This window comes from Podarcis pityusensis (genome assembly GCF_964106645.2).
Source record: "Podarcis pityusensis genome assembly, chromosome: 1".
Taxonomy (NCBI): Eukaryota; Metazoa; Chordata; class Lepidosauria; order Squamata; family Lacertidae; genus Podarcis; species Podarcis pityusensis.
The window spans coordinates 108,656,372-108,673,795 of NC_138028.1; the positions used below are offsets into that span (position 1 = coordinate 108,656,372).

The 17,424-nt window shown below is 50.5% G+C and overlaps 1 protein-coding gene across 2 annotated transcripts; it reads left to right on the forward strand.

Annotated features, from left to right (window-relative positions):
- Nucleotides 1-404: 404 nt before the first annotated feature.
- On the forward strand, nucleotides 405-14,579 carry TBR1 (T-box brain transcription factor 1). 2 transcript variants are annotated; one of them, XM_081022738.1, is made up of 7 exons: nucleotides 1,312-1,678; nucleotides 2,926-3,080; nucleotides 3,566-3,687; nucleotides 4,360-4,518; nucleotides 5,693-5,754; nucleotides 8,855-8,935; nucleotides 10,959-14,579. In XM_081022738.1, the coding sequence occupies exons 1-7, from the start codon at nucleotides 1,353-1,355 to the stop codon at nucleotides 11,923-11,925; spliced, it is 1,872 nt and encodes a 623-aa protein (XP_080878864.1). In that variant the 5' UTR covers nucleotides 1,312-1,352; the 3' UTR covers nucleotides 11,926-14,579. The 2 variants fall into 2 exon arrangements, with proteins under 2 accessions (XP_080878863.1, XP_080878864.1); XM_081022737.1 differs by lacking the exon at nucleotides 8,855-8,935 and having other exon boundaries at nucleotides 405-1,678.
- The last annotated feature ends 2,845 nt before the right edge of the window (nucleotides 14,580-17,424 follow it).

The following is a 17,424-nucleotide window of genomic DNA, read 5'->3' on the forward strand; positions in this document are numbered from 1 at the left end:
AAGGGAGCCGAAACTTGCGGTGGAAACACATTGTTAGGAGTCAGGACATCGCGGGTGGGCGCTTGGACCCCTGGCCTGTATGGCGTCAGGTGGGGACTGACCCTAAAGCCCAAATTCTCTCCCTCTCTCCATCTCTCCTCCTTAAGGTGCTCTTGAGTGTCTTTTCCTCCTCGTCCCCCCAACAAAAAAGGTCACACAGTTATGACAAACACAAACAACCTCTCACCACAGCCTTCCTATCCCCTTCCCACCCCCGCAATCATATTAATAATATTTATTTTATTTTATTTTTAAAAGTCTCTCTCCATCCATTTGCCTTGCTCGTCGCGACCGGGAGCCAGGTGATTATCCTAATTAATGTCTATCTAATTAAATTACAGTCAGCGGTGAACCAATGGCAGGAGCCGTTTCATGCGCTCCGCAAGCAGGGAGATCAAAAGTGTGGCTTGGCTGATTGCTGCGCGGTGTCAATTGGCCAATCTCTCCTCCCGGGGAGAAATCCGGGAGAAGGAGAAGAAGAAGGAGAAGAGGAAGAAGGAGGGAGCGTGGTGGTGGTGGGGGCCCCGAGAAAAGAGACTGCAATCGTGGCTTCAGTTTGGGACCAGCCTTGGGTGGTGGGAGAAGCGTCTCTGGATACCTCGCCGAGGAGGGGCCCCAGGATGAGGGCCCGGCGGTGGTGGCCTTAAGAAAGCAAAGAAAAAACCCAAGCACCACCGCTTGCTTTTTTTGGGGGGGGGGGGAGGCGGGCAGGCAAATCGAGAGCGCGGGCTGGGTCTGGAGCGATGCAGCTGGAGCATTGTCTGTCGCCTCCGTCGATGATGCTCTCCAAGAAATTTCTCCATGTGAGCGGCGGCGGCGGCGCTTACGCGTCGGGCGGATCCGAGCTTGCCTTGCACGAGCATCCGCACCATCACCATCCGCACCACCACCATCCCGCCGCCGCCGCCATCCTGTCGTCGAGCGCTGACAACCTGGAGAGGAGTTCACCTCTGAAAAAACTCGCCAGGGGGGGGATGACGAATCAGGCCGAGGCAGACAATTTCTCTGACTCCAAAGACCCGCCAGGGGACGCGCAACAGCAGCCACCGCCACAGCAGCCTCAGCCTCCGCAGCAGCAGCAACAGCGCGCCAAACTCTCGCCCGTCGTCTTGGACGGCGGCGGCGGTGGTGGCGCCGCGGAGCAGTTGCGCCCCTCCTTCGATGGAGCGGCCGCGGCTGCGGCAGCGGCAGCAGCAGCAGCAGCAGCGGCGGCGGCGGCCGCGGCCGATCGCTACCTGCTCTCGTCGCCCTCGGCCGCAGCCGCGTCCAGCGCGCCTCCGGCCGCCGCGTCGGCTCCCCCGACGGCCGCCAGCATGTTCCCCTACCCGGGCCAGCACAACCCGCACGCGGCCGCCTTCTCCATCGCCAGCCCCAGCCGATACATGGCGCACCACCCGGTCATCGCCAACGGAGCCTACAACAGCCTGCTGTCCAACTCGGCCCCGCAGGGCTACCCGGCCGCCGGCTACCCTTACCCTCAGCAGTACGGCCCCTCGTACCAGGGCTCTCCCTTCTATCAGTTCCCCTCGGCGCAAGCCGGGCTTGTCCCGGGAAAGGCGCAGGTCTACCTATGCAACAGGCCGCTCTGGCTGAAGTTCCACCGGCACCAGACCGAGATGATCATAACCAAGCAAGGCAGGTAAGCGGCGGCGGCGGCGCCCGGAGGAGAGCGGGAGCGGCGGGATGGGGAGGGCGGGAAAGAAATGCCAGCGAGGCGCAAGGCAAAGGCGGCGGGGAGGGTGGAAGATGGAATAAAAGACGCAAAGGCAAAAACCAAAACAACCCCTTCGAACTCCAAGAACCTTTCCGCTGGAAGAGCTTCCTTAGCTCCAACCGACTTTCCTTCCTTCCTTTGGGGTTTGCTCAAAACTTTTCTCGTTCTTCTTTACGCACACGCCTTCTGCGTTTTTCTTTCCTTTTGGACAACGCACCGAGTACCAGGAACTCGTCGAGGAGTTCACACCAGCGGCTTTTTCTTTTTTTCTTTTTAAGGCAGAAAACAAAAAAGAAGTGATCTCCTTCTTACTTTTTTTTTTTTTAACCTTCCGGGCGCTTCTTATTTTAGTACGCACCTTTTATCGTGCAGACCTCAATTGTTTTCTCCCTCGCTACAAAAATCTATTATTATTATTATTATTATTATTATTATTATTATTATTATAGTCTTCATTCTACTTCATTTTTTAGCGGGCGCTGCGCTCCGCTGCCGCTCGTTTCCTCGCTTTCCTCTGGCGACCTGAGAAGCGGCTTGTGCCTTAGGGAGAGCGGGAGCCCGGTGGCCAGCAGTTTAGGACAGGAGCAAGACATTTTGCAACCGGGATCGCGCTCGACCGGTTGCATATTTTCCCCGCGCTCCGTCCGGATCAGAAACAGCACGGCCTGAAAGTAAGCTCCACTGAAATCACCGGGATTTGTTTCCGAGCAAATCTATTTCGAAACAAGGGTAGCTACTATTTATTAAAGCCATCGCGGTTCGGACCAGAGTCTGACTGCCTGGTGGCAACCCTGTTTCCTCGGAAGGAGGTCTCCTCCATTTCAGCCGGCTTTACTTGGAAGCGTGCGCTTTAGCCTTGTGGCTTAAGGAGAAATACGCAGGAAGCTGTTACTGCCTTGGGCACACGATCCGAGAGAGGGAGAGAGAAAAGATCACAAATGTGCTCATTCAAAACTGAGGTTCCGTCCCGGTCCGATGAGGTCCGTTTAGACACTATGGGGAAACTACAGTCTGCAACTCCCTAAAGCGGAGAGCAAGATCGACGCTGGCTTGGAAGAAATCTAGTGAGAGGTGTGGTGCGTGCTAGGGCATCCAAATGTATTTTTAAAATATTGTTATTGTGATTATTTTTCCTCCATGTAAAATCTCTTTCCTCCCCCTCTTCCAAACAGGCGAATGTTCCCTTTCTTAAGTTTTAACATATCTGGTCTGGATCCCACGGCTCACTACAATATTTTTGTGGATGTCATCCTGGCCGATCCAAACCACTGGAGATTTCAAGGCGGCAAATGGGTGCCTTGCGGCAAAGCGGACACCAATGTACAAGGCGAGTCCTTCCCCAATTAACACGTTCGCTCCCCCCGTCTCTCTCTTCTCCCTCTCCGCATCCACACGCGCGCACGTAGCTTAGGTGAGAAGGCTTAATTGGAGCCTGGCTGGACTGCCTTAGACCGAGGAAGCGACGCCAAGGAGGGCGGGTGGGGTGGGGGACCTGGAAAGCCTGGTGAGGAAAGACAGAGTGGATTTATTCTCTCGTGTGTGTGTGTGTGTGTGTGTGTGTGTGTGTGTGTAGAATGGCTATTTTAATCCTTCCCCGCGTTGAGATTTTTAAAATCAAATAAAGATGAAGCGAAGGGGAGTCGCCGCGGCTCCTGAGCGCTGTCAATTTCCACTGGGGAATTGAATGGAGCCATCTGTGAAGGGCTTGGGGAGGGGGCGCAGGAAAGAGGCGCACCTCGTGTCTTGCTTTCCAAAGTGGTCTCTCTCTCTTGTTGTTTTGTTTTCAAACGTGTCCCTTCTGCCTGCCTTCAGGAAATCGAGTTTATATGCACCCAGACTCCCCCAACACAGGAGCCCACTGGATGCGCCAGGAAATCTCCTTCGGGAAGCTGAAATTGACTAACAATAAAGGCGCCTCGAACAACAACGGGCAGGTCAGTTGTTGCGCCCGAGAGCCAGAGAAAAGGAGGAGGAGGAGGAGGAGGAGGAGGAGGAGGAAAGAGGGACTTTGATTTCTTTCATCCCTTTGCAACCTCGCCCCATGCCGATCTGCAGCTCTGACTTGGGACTGCCTTAGAACCCGATCGACTTCTCGCTTGTGGATCCTAAGGGATCCCCAACACCACCTTCATTCGCTTTCCAATTGAGCCACCTCACCCACACCTTAAGGGCGGCGGATCATAGCATCCCCGCACCTTCGCCCAGAAGCCGAGTAAGAGCGGATCTGGTTTCAGTTTCAAAAGAACTGAGCGGATCCACCGAGCCACCGCGAGGGAAAGGAAAAGGCAAATAGGCGGGATCAGGGAGAACAAAGAGGGGTATTGGGAAAGGCGAAGGAATCCGCGGTGGATCTCCGAAGGTGAGCTGGGTAGGTGCGCGAAATTACTAGTGCGATTGGGGGGGGGGGGGTTGAGCGGGAAAGAAAGATTTCGGATCAAAGCTTGCTCCTACACTGCTGGCTCCCAGACGCTGCAAGATCCCCGGTGGATCTTGCTTCCCCTTTCTTGTTCCTCTTATTTTCCTTAAAAACAACCGCGGTCAAGCCTGGGCTCTTGTCTCCCGCACCCACCCGCTCCAACCCACCCTTTCTCTCTCTCCGCCCGCAGATGGTGGTCTTGCAATCCCTCCACAAGTACCAGCCCCGCTTGCACGTGGTGGAGGTGAACGAGGACGGCACGGAGGACACCAGCCAGCCCGGCAGGGTGCAAACCTTCACTTTCCCGGAGACGCAGTTTATCGCCGTCACCGCCTACCAGAACACCGATGTAAAGAGCTTTTCGTCTGTTCGCTCCGAATCCCGCTCTGAATTCGGGACAGAGGCCCGCGGTGGAGGGGTTGGCAGGAAGACAGGGATCTCGGAGGGCGAAGTGGTGGCGTGGGTTCTCCATAGCTGAGCTCAGTTATTGTGTCCCTAACTCTGAAGAGCATCTTCAGGGATCGCAGGGCAGCCAGTTCCGCGATTTTAATATATATATATTATTTTAAAATGCTAAAAATCTTCCCTCATCCCAAAGTAGGGAGAATAATTAGATGTTCCAAGGAAGTAAAACAAACAAACAAACACCAGCTTCAAAAGACCAAAAATAGATTTCAGCGTTTGTCACCCTGCATTGGCCACTTGATAAGTATTATGGCAATTCTTGTATGTACAGTTTTAAGACACAAACACACATTTGAACTGGCTTTGCCCGTGTCTGTATGCGTAAGAGAAAGCGGTAGGTGTCATATTGCTGGGGCGCTTTAGTAAACAGCTTTCTTTAGGCTGCAGTCCAACCCCCACTTCCTTGGGATGAAGCCCCATTGTACTCAATGGAACTTGCTTCTGAGTAGACGCGGCTAGGAGGCCGCTGTTCGCGCGTCCACCAGCTCTGCTTGAATGGCTCGGGTTTTTGTTTTCGTGCCAGTCTGTTGGGTCCTGGCGCTGTAAATAAAGCACGTGGCTCGAAGTGAGCTGCCTTTGCAGCCCGATCCTGAGCCGAGTTTACTGGGAAGTCAGTCCCCCTGAGTTCAGCGGGGCACTTGCTGAAGTGAGGGAGCCCGCATCCGCGCGCGAAGATAAGTCGTTTGAACGGCTGGATCACACCGGTTGAAAAAAAGGGAAGTGTAGCGTTTCTAGGCTGAGTTGCAAAAATAACTGCATTTGAAAGTTAATTTAGAACATTTTAGCCCATCAGGGTAATGAAATTCATCGGTGGGAGGATATGTACGCGTGTTGGCGTGTTCTGTAGTGCTGCTGATACTATATTATTACCATTGCTATGACTATTATTCCTGTTAGGGTGGCAATCCCAGAATGAAACAACAGAACCCCCCCCCCCCCCGCTTTAAATGATGGTGGTGTTGGGTGGGATTTATATTTATTAGTAGTACTAATCCTCAAGTGTGAAATGTGCTATCCAAGGAAGCACCTCTGACTCTTGCTTTCCCTCCCCTCCACAGATCACACAGCTGAAAATAGATCACAACCCTTTTGCAAAAGGCTTCCGAGATAACTATGACACGTAAGTCAACTGTGGACTTGAGTCTTTTTATTGTCTGCTGGCTAGTAGTAGGGAAATGTTTAGATCGGGGTAGCCTTCTTCATCTCCCTTGAAAAGAACGGCTCCGATAAATGTTCGTTGCCTTTTTCCGGCTTCCCCAAAGAGGAACTAACCCTGGGCTCCTGGAATCCACTCCGTTTCTCTCCCCCTCCCCTTTGGCGAGGCTGCTGTATAACTAGGACTTTGGGAGTCTTCCGCACCCCTAGCAGGCGCTGGCAGAGTAGGTCGTGCGAATGATGCTCCCAGAAGTGCGCGCAGGTGGGCACACGCAGTTTGGTCGTCCAGCTCATATTTTGGTGCATGACGAAGCGGGGGGGGGGGAGGAGTAGGGAGTGCAGGCTCATCTCCTTTGCTTACCCGATTCCCAATTGTAACAGTTGCACTTTTGGAGGCGTGACTTCAGTTCTGTGGGTTTACTCGCAGGAGGGTGCGCTGTGCCTATTGACACAAGACTTGTGAAAGAAGGGGCAGGTTACTTGTGCGAAGAAATGGCTCTTTAAACGACCCCGAGTGCTTTGGGTTAGAAATAAATATTGACCTAACTACCTTCGTATCCCGCTCTTCCTCCAATCACACAACAACCTTGTGAGGCAGGTTAGGCAAGGAGATCACGATCTTAGGGAATTCACCGGCTCTGCGTGATCCTAAAGTTTCACTTGAGCCAAATGCAGTGATCGCAAGCTTCCTTTCCATAGAATAAGTCAGTCAAATAGGACTTACTTAGAATCGAAGTAAACGCGCTTGCAGGCGCGCTTTTAAAACCCGAAAAGTTGTCACCTGTCTTTAAAACAACACCCCCATCCTCTGACACTTCTTGGATTTTGCTGTCTAAAACAGCTGACTGTAGTCATTGCTTTGAGATTTGGCTGATAGCGGAGTGCCCCTTGTACAGACAAATTGGTCAGGTGTGCGACGTATTCATTTCCAAACAAAAGGAGAGGATAAGGAAAGTTCGGCAGACCCAGTACTAGAATTTTATCTAATCAGAAGTTTGCCAAGCAAGACGGTCCCTACTCCCCCCACCCCCACCTAACTACAAGTCAAAGGAAAAGGAGTGTTAACAGAAGCGAAAGAAGAAATGGCTACCAAATAGGTGATGCGCTTAGCCAGGTTTTCGAGTTATCCAGAATTTCTCAGCCGGCGGCCCTGAAGAATAGCTTTAGGTGCGCCTGTTCCCACAGGGACAAAGGCTGCCCCCGGGAGAAGACCTTCGGCTGATGTTTGCTTGTCTCTCTTCCTAGAGCCACCAATTATCCCCCGTTTTGCCTCAAATTGTGAGATGTGCTTTTTTAGACTTTTCGCAAAACTGTCGGTGATTTCCCAGACGCCCTGATTTCACCTCTAGGCTTCGCACCAGCGAAATCGATTTTAGAAGCAACCTGACTCTTTGCTGCTTCCTGTGACCCACTCCTCCCCTCTCCAAAAACAGCACCCCCCTTCCTCAAGATCCTGACTCATCCTCGACCTTCCTCCTCTGTCGGGAAGACACCAACCACACGCAGATCTGTGGACTGGTGTTGGTAAAGGGGGCAATGTTGCGAGAGGGGCTGCCATTGCCATTAGACCCTTGGGAAAGGAAAAGCACCATCTGTGCTGGGAGAAGGCCGTCTGGGGCTGATGCTAGAGACCCAAGAGGACCCCGTAAGGCCAGCAGCGCAGCCCCATGTGTGCGCGCGTGCGTGTTACTCGGGAGTAATTCCCGCTGTGCGCAGTGGGGTTTCTCCCAGGTAAACGTGCAAAGGATGGCAGGCTGATGGAGGCTAGTCACCAGGTGGCCCCGAGGTCCTCAGGGCTGTAGAGGAAAAAGTATGCTGACCCTGCCTGTGTTCCCTGGGCCTGGCTTTTGGAAAGGTTTACCCAGCCTTCCAGACATGTGTTGGAGAAACGTGCCTTGTCTGGGGCCTGAAGGGACTCTTTCCTCGGCTTCTTCGTCCTGCTTCAGTGGCGATTTAGAAGCAACCTTTTTAGCTCGCAATCCACAAACAGCTTCCAAGAGGGCGTGCAAATCCGGATGGGTAAAGTCAATGGGGGAGCTAGCACAGTGCAAGCAACACTGAAGTCACTCTCCAAGGTACTGAAATTTGTTGGAAACAGATGCTGCATCGCTCCTTTCTGGGCGGAGCAGGAAGTTCCCTAAAGCCCAAATCTGACCTAGAATGTACAAACAGTTCCCTACATATGATGAAGGGTATTTGCCACTAAAGGCTTTATTTCCCCTTCCTCCAGGCGCGCAATAGCAATTTCCCGCAGCGGCAGGGGACAACTATCCCTTAACGCGCTCCAACCACCCCGCTCTCTCCTCTCCTCCAGCTTACAATGCAGGATTTATTTCGAAAGTTCCTAGAGATTTAAATCCATGCGTAATGTAAACAGCCTCGACCGCAGGGTCATCCAAAGAAACAGGTGGCAAGTTAGCAAGAGTTAATCAGTGCGGGCCCTTCCCTCAATTACGGCGACAGAGTCGTGCACAAAGCCATCATACAGGCGCAACAGCACCGCGCGGAACTCGGTTCTTGCTGGCTTCCCGCGCTATAGATCTCCTCGTTTTCCGTTGCGCGGCGATCCACCGTTTCTTATTAGCAACCTCGGGAAGAGAATAAAAGGGTGTGATCGTGTGCCTGCCCCCTCAGATGATCGGAGCGGTTGCAATTGAACGCCGCCTGGCTGGTCTCTGCTCGCACAGCCGCTGGCGCTTAGCTCGTTAAGCAGCCTATTCAGGGAACCGCTCAGAGGCTGCCTCGCCTGCTGTTTGCTACAAATGGCCCCGGAGTACCTGTTGCGTGTATTTGGGCCTGCGTCGATTTACCCCACTGGCAGGCTTATTCTTGCAGGACGGGTGGGGTGCCTTGTTTAAAATAAAATGAAAAACCGGACTTAACCTTTTGCACGCTGTTGGTTTCCTTTTTATGGTAATAAATAAATCTGGCCAGGGGAAAAAAAAGCCCAGTCTAGTTCTCCCCACCCTACCCGCCCTCTTTAAAAAAGGACGCCTTTTAAAACAAAAGTCGTACGTGTACTTTAGTGAATCTGACGTAATCCAATGTTTCCTTGTCTGGGTTAGTTATCAAGCAGACGAGGACTCAGTTGATTGGATTCTGGGCTCCAAGCCAGGCAGCGATCCTCTTCCTCTCTGGATCTCCAGGTGCGCTGCCTTGTCTGAAGCTCTAGGCTTCTCCTTATCCACGGGGCTCCGTTGATTTAAGGGGTTAGGAATGCTGCCTTTTCGTGGGGTGGTTCCAGGTTATTTTAAGGGTTCTGGGTCCCTTGGGTTTTGTTTAGTTTCTTGGATCCAAGGGGCAGAAATGTAGACTTCCCTTGTGCTAGTTTCTCTCCGCGAAATAACCCCACTGGATCCCCTCTCCCAAGCATTTGACTGTCCAGTGAAGTTGCTGGATCCAGTGAAGTTGCAGGGATGTCCTGAAACACCGTTTTCTGGAAAGGGAGATTCCTTGCACTGTATAAAATTGTGGTGTTTTGCAGTAAAAAATTACCCTTAAGAGTAATCTGGTCACGTCACTTATCTAGTCCCTTCTGACCCTGCAGTTTTCAGCACTGACTCTTCCTGGGCTCGTCTGTCCAGCTGTTGCTTACTGCAATCCTCAGAACTAAGTCCCGTTGAGTTTCAGGTTCTCGAATCAAATGTTTTTGGATTGTTCATTTCCTGAATCCTCTGTATTATGACTATAATAGAATAGAAAAACAGGTGCTTTCTTAGAGCTCGTGTAGTCGATTCCTCCTTAATCTCCTGGACCTCCCAATAATCTAGCTCTACCACAGGCGAATGGTTATAGAACTATTGCCCCTGGATACATCCTGAGGTTTAATCTCTGGTCTCCTTGATTCCCAAGGACACATATTTTGTTCTGCCGATACCTCGCTCAGAGCCTTAGACTTGTCAAGAGTCTAGAGACAAGAGGGCCTTATCCAAGGTCCTGAAGATATTGCAGTCTTACTATCCCTTATTTGTGGTCCTTATTTGCTAGGACAGCCACTTCCAGATGCTTTGGACTACAACTCTCATCAGCCTTAGGTTGAGCAAGGCTGCCCTAGGAATTATAGCGGTGAACTCCCCCATCCTTCCCAAGACCCTCCTGTTATCTGCAGCCCAACCATCATTTACAGGGAATTTGGGGAGTGGGGACCCAATCATTCCAAGATCTGTTCATTTTATTTATTTCTTTTTGGAACCTAACGGTTCTTAACTGGCCCGAATTCTTCATTTTAGAGCAGAGTCTGGTGTTTGACTTTTATAACTTAAGAAGGCTCCTGAGCTGCAGCCCCACATATTTTTCTCTCTCCTTTTTAAGCCAGATGGGAAGAAATGAGCGTTACCCCCCATTTACTGCTGTGGGACAGAGGTTGATTGTCCTCCCCTTGTTAAAAGGGAGGAGAGTGGCAACCCTAGCACAAAGCCCGCCTAGGAAGTCAGGTTGTCACCTAGCTGCTCTTCTCCTTTATGTGCGTGGTGGGGGTGTGGCTGCAGAGAAACTTGACGCATGCTCAGATGCCTTGACGACTTGATTTAGGAGATTAACTTAATCCAGGGATTGGAAACCTGTGACACCCCCCCCCCCCCAATTTTCATCAGTGCTGACCAATGGCCACGCTGGCTGGGACTGATAGGAATTGGGAGTCTTGGAGCACCTGAAGGGCTGCTACCTCCCTAACTACAGGAGGGACACTAGAATCCCATAGGTTGAACACTAGTCATGCATACGATGCTTATCATTAAGACTTCAGAGAGGCGTGCACACGACCCCCCCCCTTTAACCACCACAGTCCCGTGAGGTAGGCCTGAGGTGCCACGACAGGAATATGAGTCAACGCCTAGGAGCTGAGGGGTCTTCACCCACCAAAAAAAATATTTGAGGGGGCCACTTCTCCAAAATTGATGGACATTGCCATTTAAATGCTGTGCATGCACCATGTTCACATGATCGATTATGCAGGGCCCTCAATATTTTATTCAAGTTGGTACCCCTGACGAAAGTAACGCCCAGTGAGTTGAGCAAGGATTGGAGGCCCGAAGCGGCTCTCTTGACGTTGTTTTTTTGGGGAGGGCGGCGGTTAAAGGGCGGCCACGTTGCTCTGCGTCCTCTCTCCCGCCGACTGACCAGTCACCCACACGTCTCCCTTCCTCCTTCCCGCTCTCCCCTTCCCCTCAGGATCTACACGGGCTGCGACATGGACCGCCTGACCCCGTCGCCCAACGACTCCCCTCGCTCGCAGATCGTGCCGGGCGCCCGCTACGCCATGGCGGCCGCGGCGGCCGGCTCTTTCCTGCAGGACCAGTTCGTCAGCAACTACGCCAAGTCCCGCGGCTTCCACCACCACCATCACCACCACCCGGGGGCCGGCGCGGGAGCCGGCGTGGGCCCCGGAGGGCCGGTTCCGGAGCGGGGGGTGCCTCACCCCAACGGGCTGCTGTCCCCTCAGCAAGCCGAGGAGCCCGGCGCTCCCTCCCCTCAGCGTTGGTTCGTCACGCCCGCCAACAACAGGCTGGACTTCGCCGCCGCAGCGGCAGCCTCGGCCTACGACCCGGCGGGCGATTTGGCGGGAAACGCCGCCACCCTGTTGTCCTACGCGGCGGCCGGAGTCAAGGCGCTCCCGCTGCAGGCCGCCGGCTGCACCGCGCGGCCCCTCAGCTACTACCCGGACCCGTCGGGCTGGGGAGCGCGCAGCCCGCCTCAGTATTGCGCCAAGGCCTTGTCGTGCTGGCCCAACGGCGGCGGAGGCGGAGGGAGCAGCTCCCGCGCGGGGGGCAACCCCTATTTGCCCACAGGGGCCGGCGGCGGCGGCGAGGAGCCTGACAGCCTGGCTCCCCCCGAGCGCTCCCCCTTGGTGGCGCCTCCGCCGCCGCCCCCCTCGGCCGGGCAGCCCCCCGAGGACTCGAAGCCCCCGAAGGACTTGTCCGACTCGAGCTGGATCGAGACGCCGTCGTCCATCAAGTCCATCGATTCGACCGACTCTGGGATTTACGAGCAGGCCAAACGCCGGCGGCTCTCCCCGGCGGGCACGCCGGCTTCCGAGAGCTCCTCGCCGCTCAAGAGCGAGCCCGCCCTGGCGCCCAGGGACTGCGACAAGACCTGCGCCAAGGACATCGGCTACTACGGCTTCTACTCGCACAGCTAGAGAGGCGGCCCTTTACCCCCTCCACCCTTCACCACACATACATACCCCTCCCCCTCCCCTCAACGGTTCTCCTTTCCCGCCAATTCCTTCCCGCCAAGCTTCGGCGCCTGCGCGAGAGGCTGGGCGCTTAGTTAGGCGCGTCACTCGAGCGCCTCGCTTTCTCCGGGAACCTGCGCACGCGCAGTCAAAGCACCCTCTCTTTCGCTGCCCTTCCGCCTTTTCTCACTCACGCACGCGCGTTAGGGCGCGAGCGGCACATCGGCGCACGGAACCCACTTTAGCTTCGCAGTCGGGGGGGGGGGGAATCGGCACCCCCGACGAGAAATCGTTGTTTTTCTCTCTCCATCTCTCTTTCCCATCTGAAGTGGTGATTTTAATCGCCTCGCCCCTGGCAAAGGCAAAGGGAACATAGGGAACGCTCCCCAGCTCCCACCCGCCATGTTGTTTGTACCCAGGTCCCCAAACTCCTGCAGGGAGAGGTCAGAGGTTTCCTTGATTCGTATTAAGTCACTCCACTTAAGGGGTAACCCATTCGGATCAAGGCAACGAGAATCGTGATCCCGTTTAGCCATCTCAACTGGTCCTTGCAGTGAAGATGGTTAAAGGCTGAGAGTGCGGATCCTAACCTTCATCCTAAAACTGCAGTCCTAGGCATACAGCTTTGTTTGGGAGGAAACCCCTTCCTCGCCGCTCGAGCCTAGGACTATTTTGTTCGGAAGTCAGTACACTGTTCTCATTTGGCTTACTCCCAAGTGGCTGCGAACTGGTCTGCATCCTAAGTTAGGATCGCACTGGCAGAGGTTTGGCTATCAACCCGCCCAGTTAACAGTTATTCTGCGGAGCACAATGGGACCTTTTCAGCGCCATGAAAGCTAACTTCTGTTAGGGTTCGCACAGCGCCCTCCAGTTGCTTATCCAAATTTAATTCTGTTAAGGCTGCAATCCTAAGCGTCCTTACTAAATGTCCTGGTACTTTACCCGGCAAACGCGGATGAAAAGAGAGACTTGCCGATAGTTTTGAGTCTGCAGACTAAGCCCACCAGTTTAGCCTATTTCGTAACGTTATTTCGCGCTCTCTCACTGTAAAAGAAAAAGAAAAGGGACTCAAAACTTTCTAGAAGGATGTTAGTGGATTTAGTGGGAAACTTCTTGTCCTTAGTTGAGACATAAATAGGCGCATACTTGCCTGTATTTAATATCCTGACAAATTGATTTTTAAATATTAAAAAGGCATCTTCCTCTTTTCTAATGTGAGCTGGAAGCGGATTCCCAAAACAGTGTTAAGGGAATTAAACTACAACAATGAAATGAACACAACTAGGCATTAATTAAAGTTAATATGAATGGATCCAGAAATTCAGTTAACACTTCTGTGGAAGTAAGTTTCGCAGAAAAGAAAAGGACTCGTCGCCTATTACACTTGCATAAGAATGGTGTGTGAATTCCACTTACCTCCGTTTTTCTAGATTGTGGATTGGTGGTTTAATTGGCACCTTAGTCTCAAAGGGGTTAAGAAATTGAGTCCTTTGCGCATGATCCATTCTAAAGTTAAACACTTTTAACGCCCTGTATGAGATCGTTAAGCGAATATTTCGCACATTCGCAGTGAAATGAAGGGGGGAGTGTAGTGTGTAATTTTGCATGCACTACCATTTTAGGGGAATTTGAATTCAAGTATACGTGGCTAATTGCTACAATTTCGCAGTTGAGAAATTATGTGACGATCGACCGTAAGCTTATTTAGAAGCAGAGCCTACTGTGAATTTGCAGTGGGACCCTATCGAATTTATAGGACTGCAATATTGGTGGGAGATGCATAATAACTTCTTTGGGAGCGATCTAGTCACGTTTACAGCGCAATCCTAGTTATACTTACTCGGGTGTAAATTTCAAACCCCCCCCCCCCTTGTGGAGGTGCATAGGCTGCAAAGAATAATTCGCTTAAATCCCTCTAATTGAAATCAATGGGGCTCTTTAGTTCGCGATCCTATGTGCACTTACTTGGAAGTAAGACCCATTGAATTTAGCGATATTTCCTTTCGTGTAACTACGCACAGGATGTGGATGGATGGATCTAAAGTGTGCCTACAACCCATCTATTCTCTGTTGCAGAAGTTGCACTCGGATCATGAACAGCTTGACTAGTAAATCCCACCGATTTCCAAAGAGTTTTCTCCGATTCTGTGTCACTAGGATCGCTGTTTGCAAAGCGTTATGTACACAGGTGGCCAAATCACAACAATACCAACCACCACCAAATGTATAATACTAATTATAAAAAGTATCAGTGGGGCTTCCTTTCACATAGTGAGTGCAGTCTCGAAACAGTTGTTAGGTGCTTTCAAGCCTCGTTTAATAAATCAATGGGTCTAACAACAGCCAGAGCCTATACTCTATTCCTTAGAAAGCAACAGTGCAGTCTAATACGGTGTCTATCCAGAAATAAGTCCCAAGGAGGTCAATGAAACCTACTTCCAGGCAAGTGTGTATGTATAGGATTATAGTCGGCAAATTCCTCTTCAGTCCAAAGCATTCTAACTCCGTAATAAGCATGTTTAGGATTGCAGCATTTATAAACAGCCCCAGATTTCAATCTTGAGCGCGCTTCTCCCCGAATTTCTTTCGCTGGGCATGTTTAGGACTAGGATACTGGATACAGGAAGCATTCTAACTCCGTAATAAGCATGTTTAGGATTGTAGCATTTATAAACAGCCCCAGATTTCAAACTTGAGCGCGCTTCTCCCCGAATTTCTTTCGCTGGGCATGTTTAGGACTAGGATACTGGAAATAAAGATTGAGAACACGATTCAGCTCAAGGCTATTGTTTTGCGCACCCTTACACGGGAGCAAATGTTTATTTGAAATCGGTGGGATTTCTGTCTTGTAGCGATGGATATGAGTGTGCTGTAAATTAAATCAACTGTTTAACATCCAGTTGATTCTAACTCGCGGGGAGGGGCGAGTTAAGCATGTGATTACTGGCTAAGCATGTGCTTAACTCTGTCAGTGAAATCTTTGGGATCTACGGCGTAATCCAACGCCTGGACATAAGCCCTATTAAGATTTTAGTTTGTTTAGGCAGCGCTTTGTAAGTGTGAGCACTCATTCAAGAAAAGTTAGCTCAGATTAAGACCGATCTAAATGCCCACTTTTCAAGCAGACAATCAGTGAATGAATGGGGGGATTCGTTGCAAACTTATCCCACTGATCCTCTTGGTTTTAATCCATATTTACATGCACCACTATTCTTTTCTCTGTCTGCTTCCTCTGCCTGCTCTCCCTCCCGAGTCCATTGCTGGTTCGCCTAGAGAGGCCATTCAGTTTCTCTCTCTCCCTCTCTCTCTCCATTCTCGTCGTCCCCTCACCCCGCTCCAGTTGATTTCTATTGCTGTAAATCTTTGTAATGAACAAGCTACAACCGATAATAGACGACTGACTTGTTGGTACCCATAGTGTAGTCCAGTGAAGATGACTTCGTGAGCTGTACATTTTAAAATTGCATTTAGTTTGGATTTTTTTTTATTTTAATTTAATTTATATTTTTAATGGAAAAGTAAGTACCTGAAAACAGCCTTCCTGGGGAATAATAGACTAGGTGGTGCCAGTTAAGAGTGGTTTTCTTTTATTTTAAAAGAAAAAATCCTGTTAATTCGAGCATTTAATACCTGACCGAGTCCCACCCACCCACCCACCTAAGACCCTTGTTGATGTAGAGTAGCCAGTCTTCGAATTTTGTGTAGGAAATCTATACCTTTTTTTTTTAATATGGGGGTGGGAAGGGAAAGAACCTTGAAATATGCATCAGGCAAAATTATGTACTTTAGATTTCAATCGACAGAGGGGCGGGAAAAGTTCCCAAATAGAAATTCAGGGTTTTAACCGTGTGTATATTTTTTTGCTCTTCTGTAAATGATTGTTGTGATTTTTTTAAAAAAAACAAGCAAACAAAAAAAGGAAAGAAAACAAAAACAATATTTGTTCCTGTTATGTCTGTGCACTTGAATACTTATTTCTACAAGTTGCGAACTCCACTGGAAAAAAAATGTTTTGGTTTTTCGCCCGTTTGTATTGTCTGTGTATACAACAAGCATAATAAAACCTGGCAAAACGTTAAGACGGTCTTTGAACACAACACGCTGCCCTTTTAGGAAATTTTGGGAAGTCGAGCAAGGAAAGGTGTAGCAGAGGCGTCCGATCTCTGCTCCCCTCAAGTTGTTTCCTATCCCACCTCCGGCCTCTTTTTCGACATCGAAAATTAACTTGTTTTTGTCCTTCTCACTTCTACAGTCTCAGTTTTACGTGCTGCTTCTTGGGCTTGGTTTCCTGCCCCGCCGCGCAAGTAATTTTTCCTGCAGTTAGGAAAAGAGTGGTGGGGTTTGATATGAATCAGGAAGTCAGTGACTTTTAGGGGAAAGTATGATTCTGATGTTGCTGCCGGATGTTTTATTTGCTTGTCTTTAAATAGAATGCCAGGAGCCATTGAACTCAGTTGCCATTGGCTCCATCCAGCAGGATGCAGATTTTGTTGGTGGGGTAACGCTGCTTGGATAAGAGAGCGTGGTGCAAAGGTTGTTAGTGAGCAATCTGTCTCGGTTTTCCCTTCTATATCCCACTGGTTGGAAGCAGTTTCGTTCGTTTAGACTAGAGTCGTCTTCTTACACCCTTTTCCTATGCTAGAGACACCGCCGACTCCTCTGGCTCAAAAGTCTCTCCGCCCAAGGCTCCAAGAAGGCAAAAGGTGTGTCTATTTATATCTATGCAGATTTTTGAACCACACTCAGGAAGCATCTGAAAAGGCCCGGACCCGTCTCCTTCCATCCATTGCGCATCCCCTTCCGAGAGTTATAAATATCCTCAACAACTTGAGGCTATCATGCTGCTTCACCGATTAGCAAACCTACCTGGTTTCCTAGATTTCAGGCCACCTGAATACTCCCAGGAACTATTTGTCTTATATAAACCAGAGAACTCTAGCATTTGAGGAAATATATATAATCAAAGATGTAAACAGAACCTCGAGCGAGTCAGACTCCGGCTGCTGGGAAGTTTCCAGCGATGCTACGACTGGCCACTAGGCGGCTCTGCATGGTTAATATAGCTAGTTTGTCACGAAGCGCAGGATGTTATTACTGTTAATGAAAGGGCATATTTAAATAGAGGAACAGTGGAACACTCTCCCCACACCCTGCTTAAAAATGTGTTATATTATTTCCCAGAGACCAGGTATTCTAAACCGTCACAGATATTTCAGGAAAGTATTTTCTGCAGTCCAGAAGCGACAGAAAACAGGGAGCGCCACAGCTGTTTAGAATTATACCGTTGCAGTTGTTACATTATTAACAATAATTATATTCAGCAATTCGCTTAACTGCTATTATTGATACTTATTCTGTGGTCGTCTAGCCATCTCTCAAGGGCTAAGGACAGTTTGTGATAGGATCTCTCTCACACAGCATTCTTAAATTGCACATCGCTTGAACTTAATAAATCCTATTGCA

What these genes read in the sequence shown, in the direction of transcription:
- TBR1 (XM_081022737.1), top strand. Translation starts at nt 783, where the DNA reads ATGCAGCTGGAGCATTGTCTGTCGCCTCCGTCGATGATGCTCTCCAAG. An exon ending in ATCATAACCAAGCAAGGCAG is followed by an intron (nt 1,679 to 2,925) that starts GTAAGCGGCGGC and finishes TCTTCCAAACAG; the next exon opens with GCGAATGTTCCCTTTCTTAA. An exon ending in CCTCGAACAACAACGGGCAG is followed by an intron (nt 3,688 to 4,359) that starts GTCAGTTGTTGC and finishes CTCCGCCCGCAG; the next exon opens with ATGGTGGTCTTGCAATCCCT.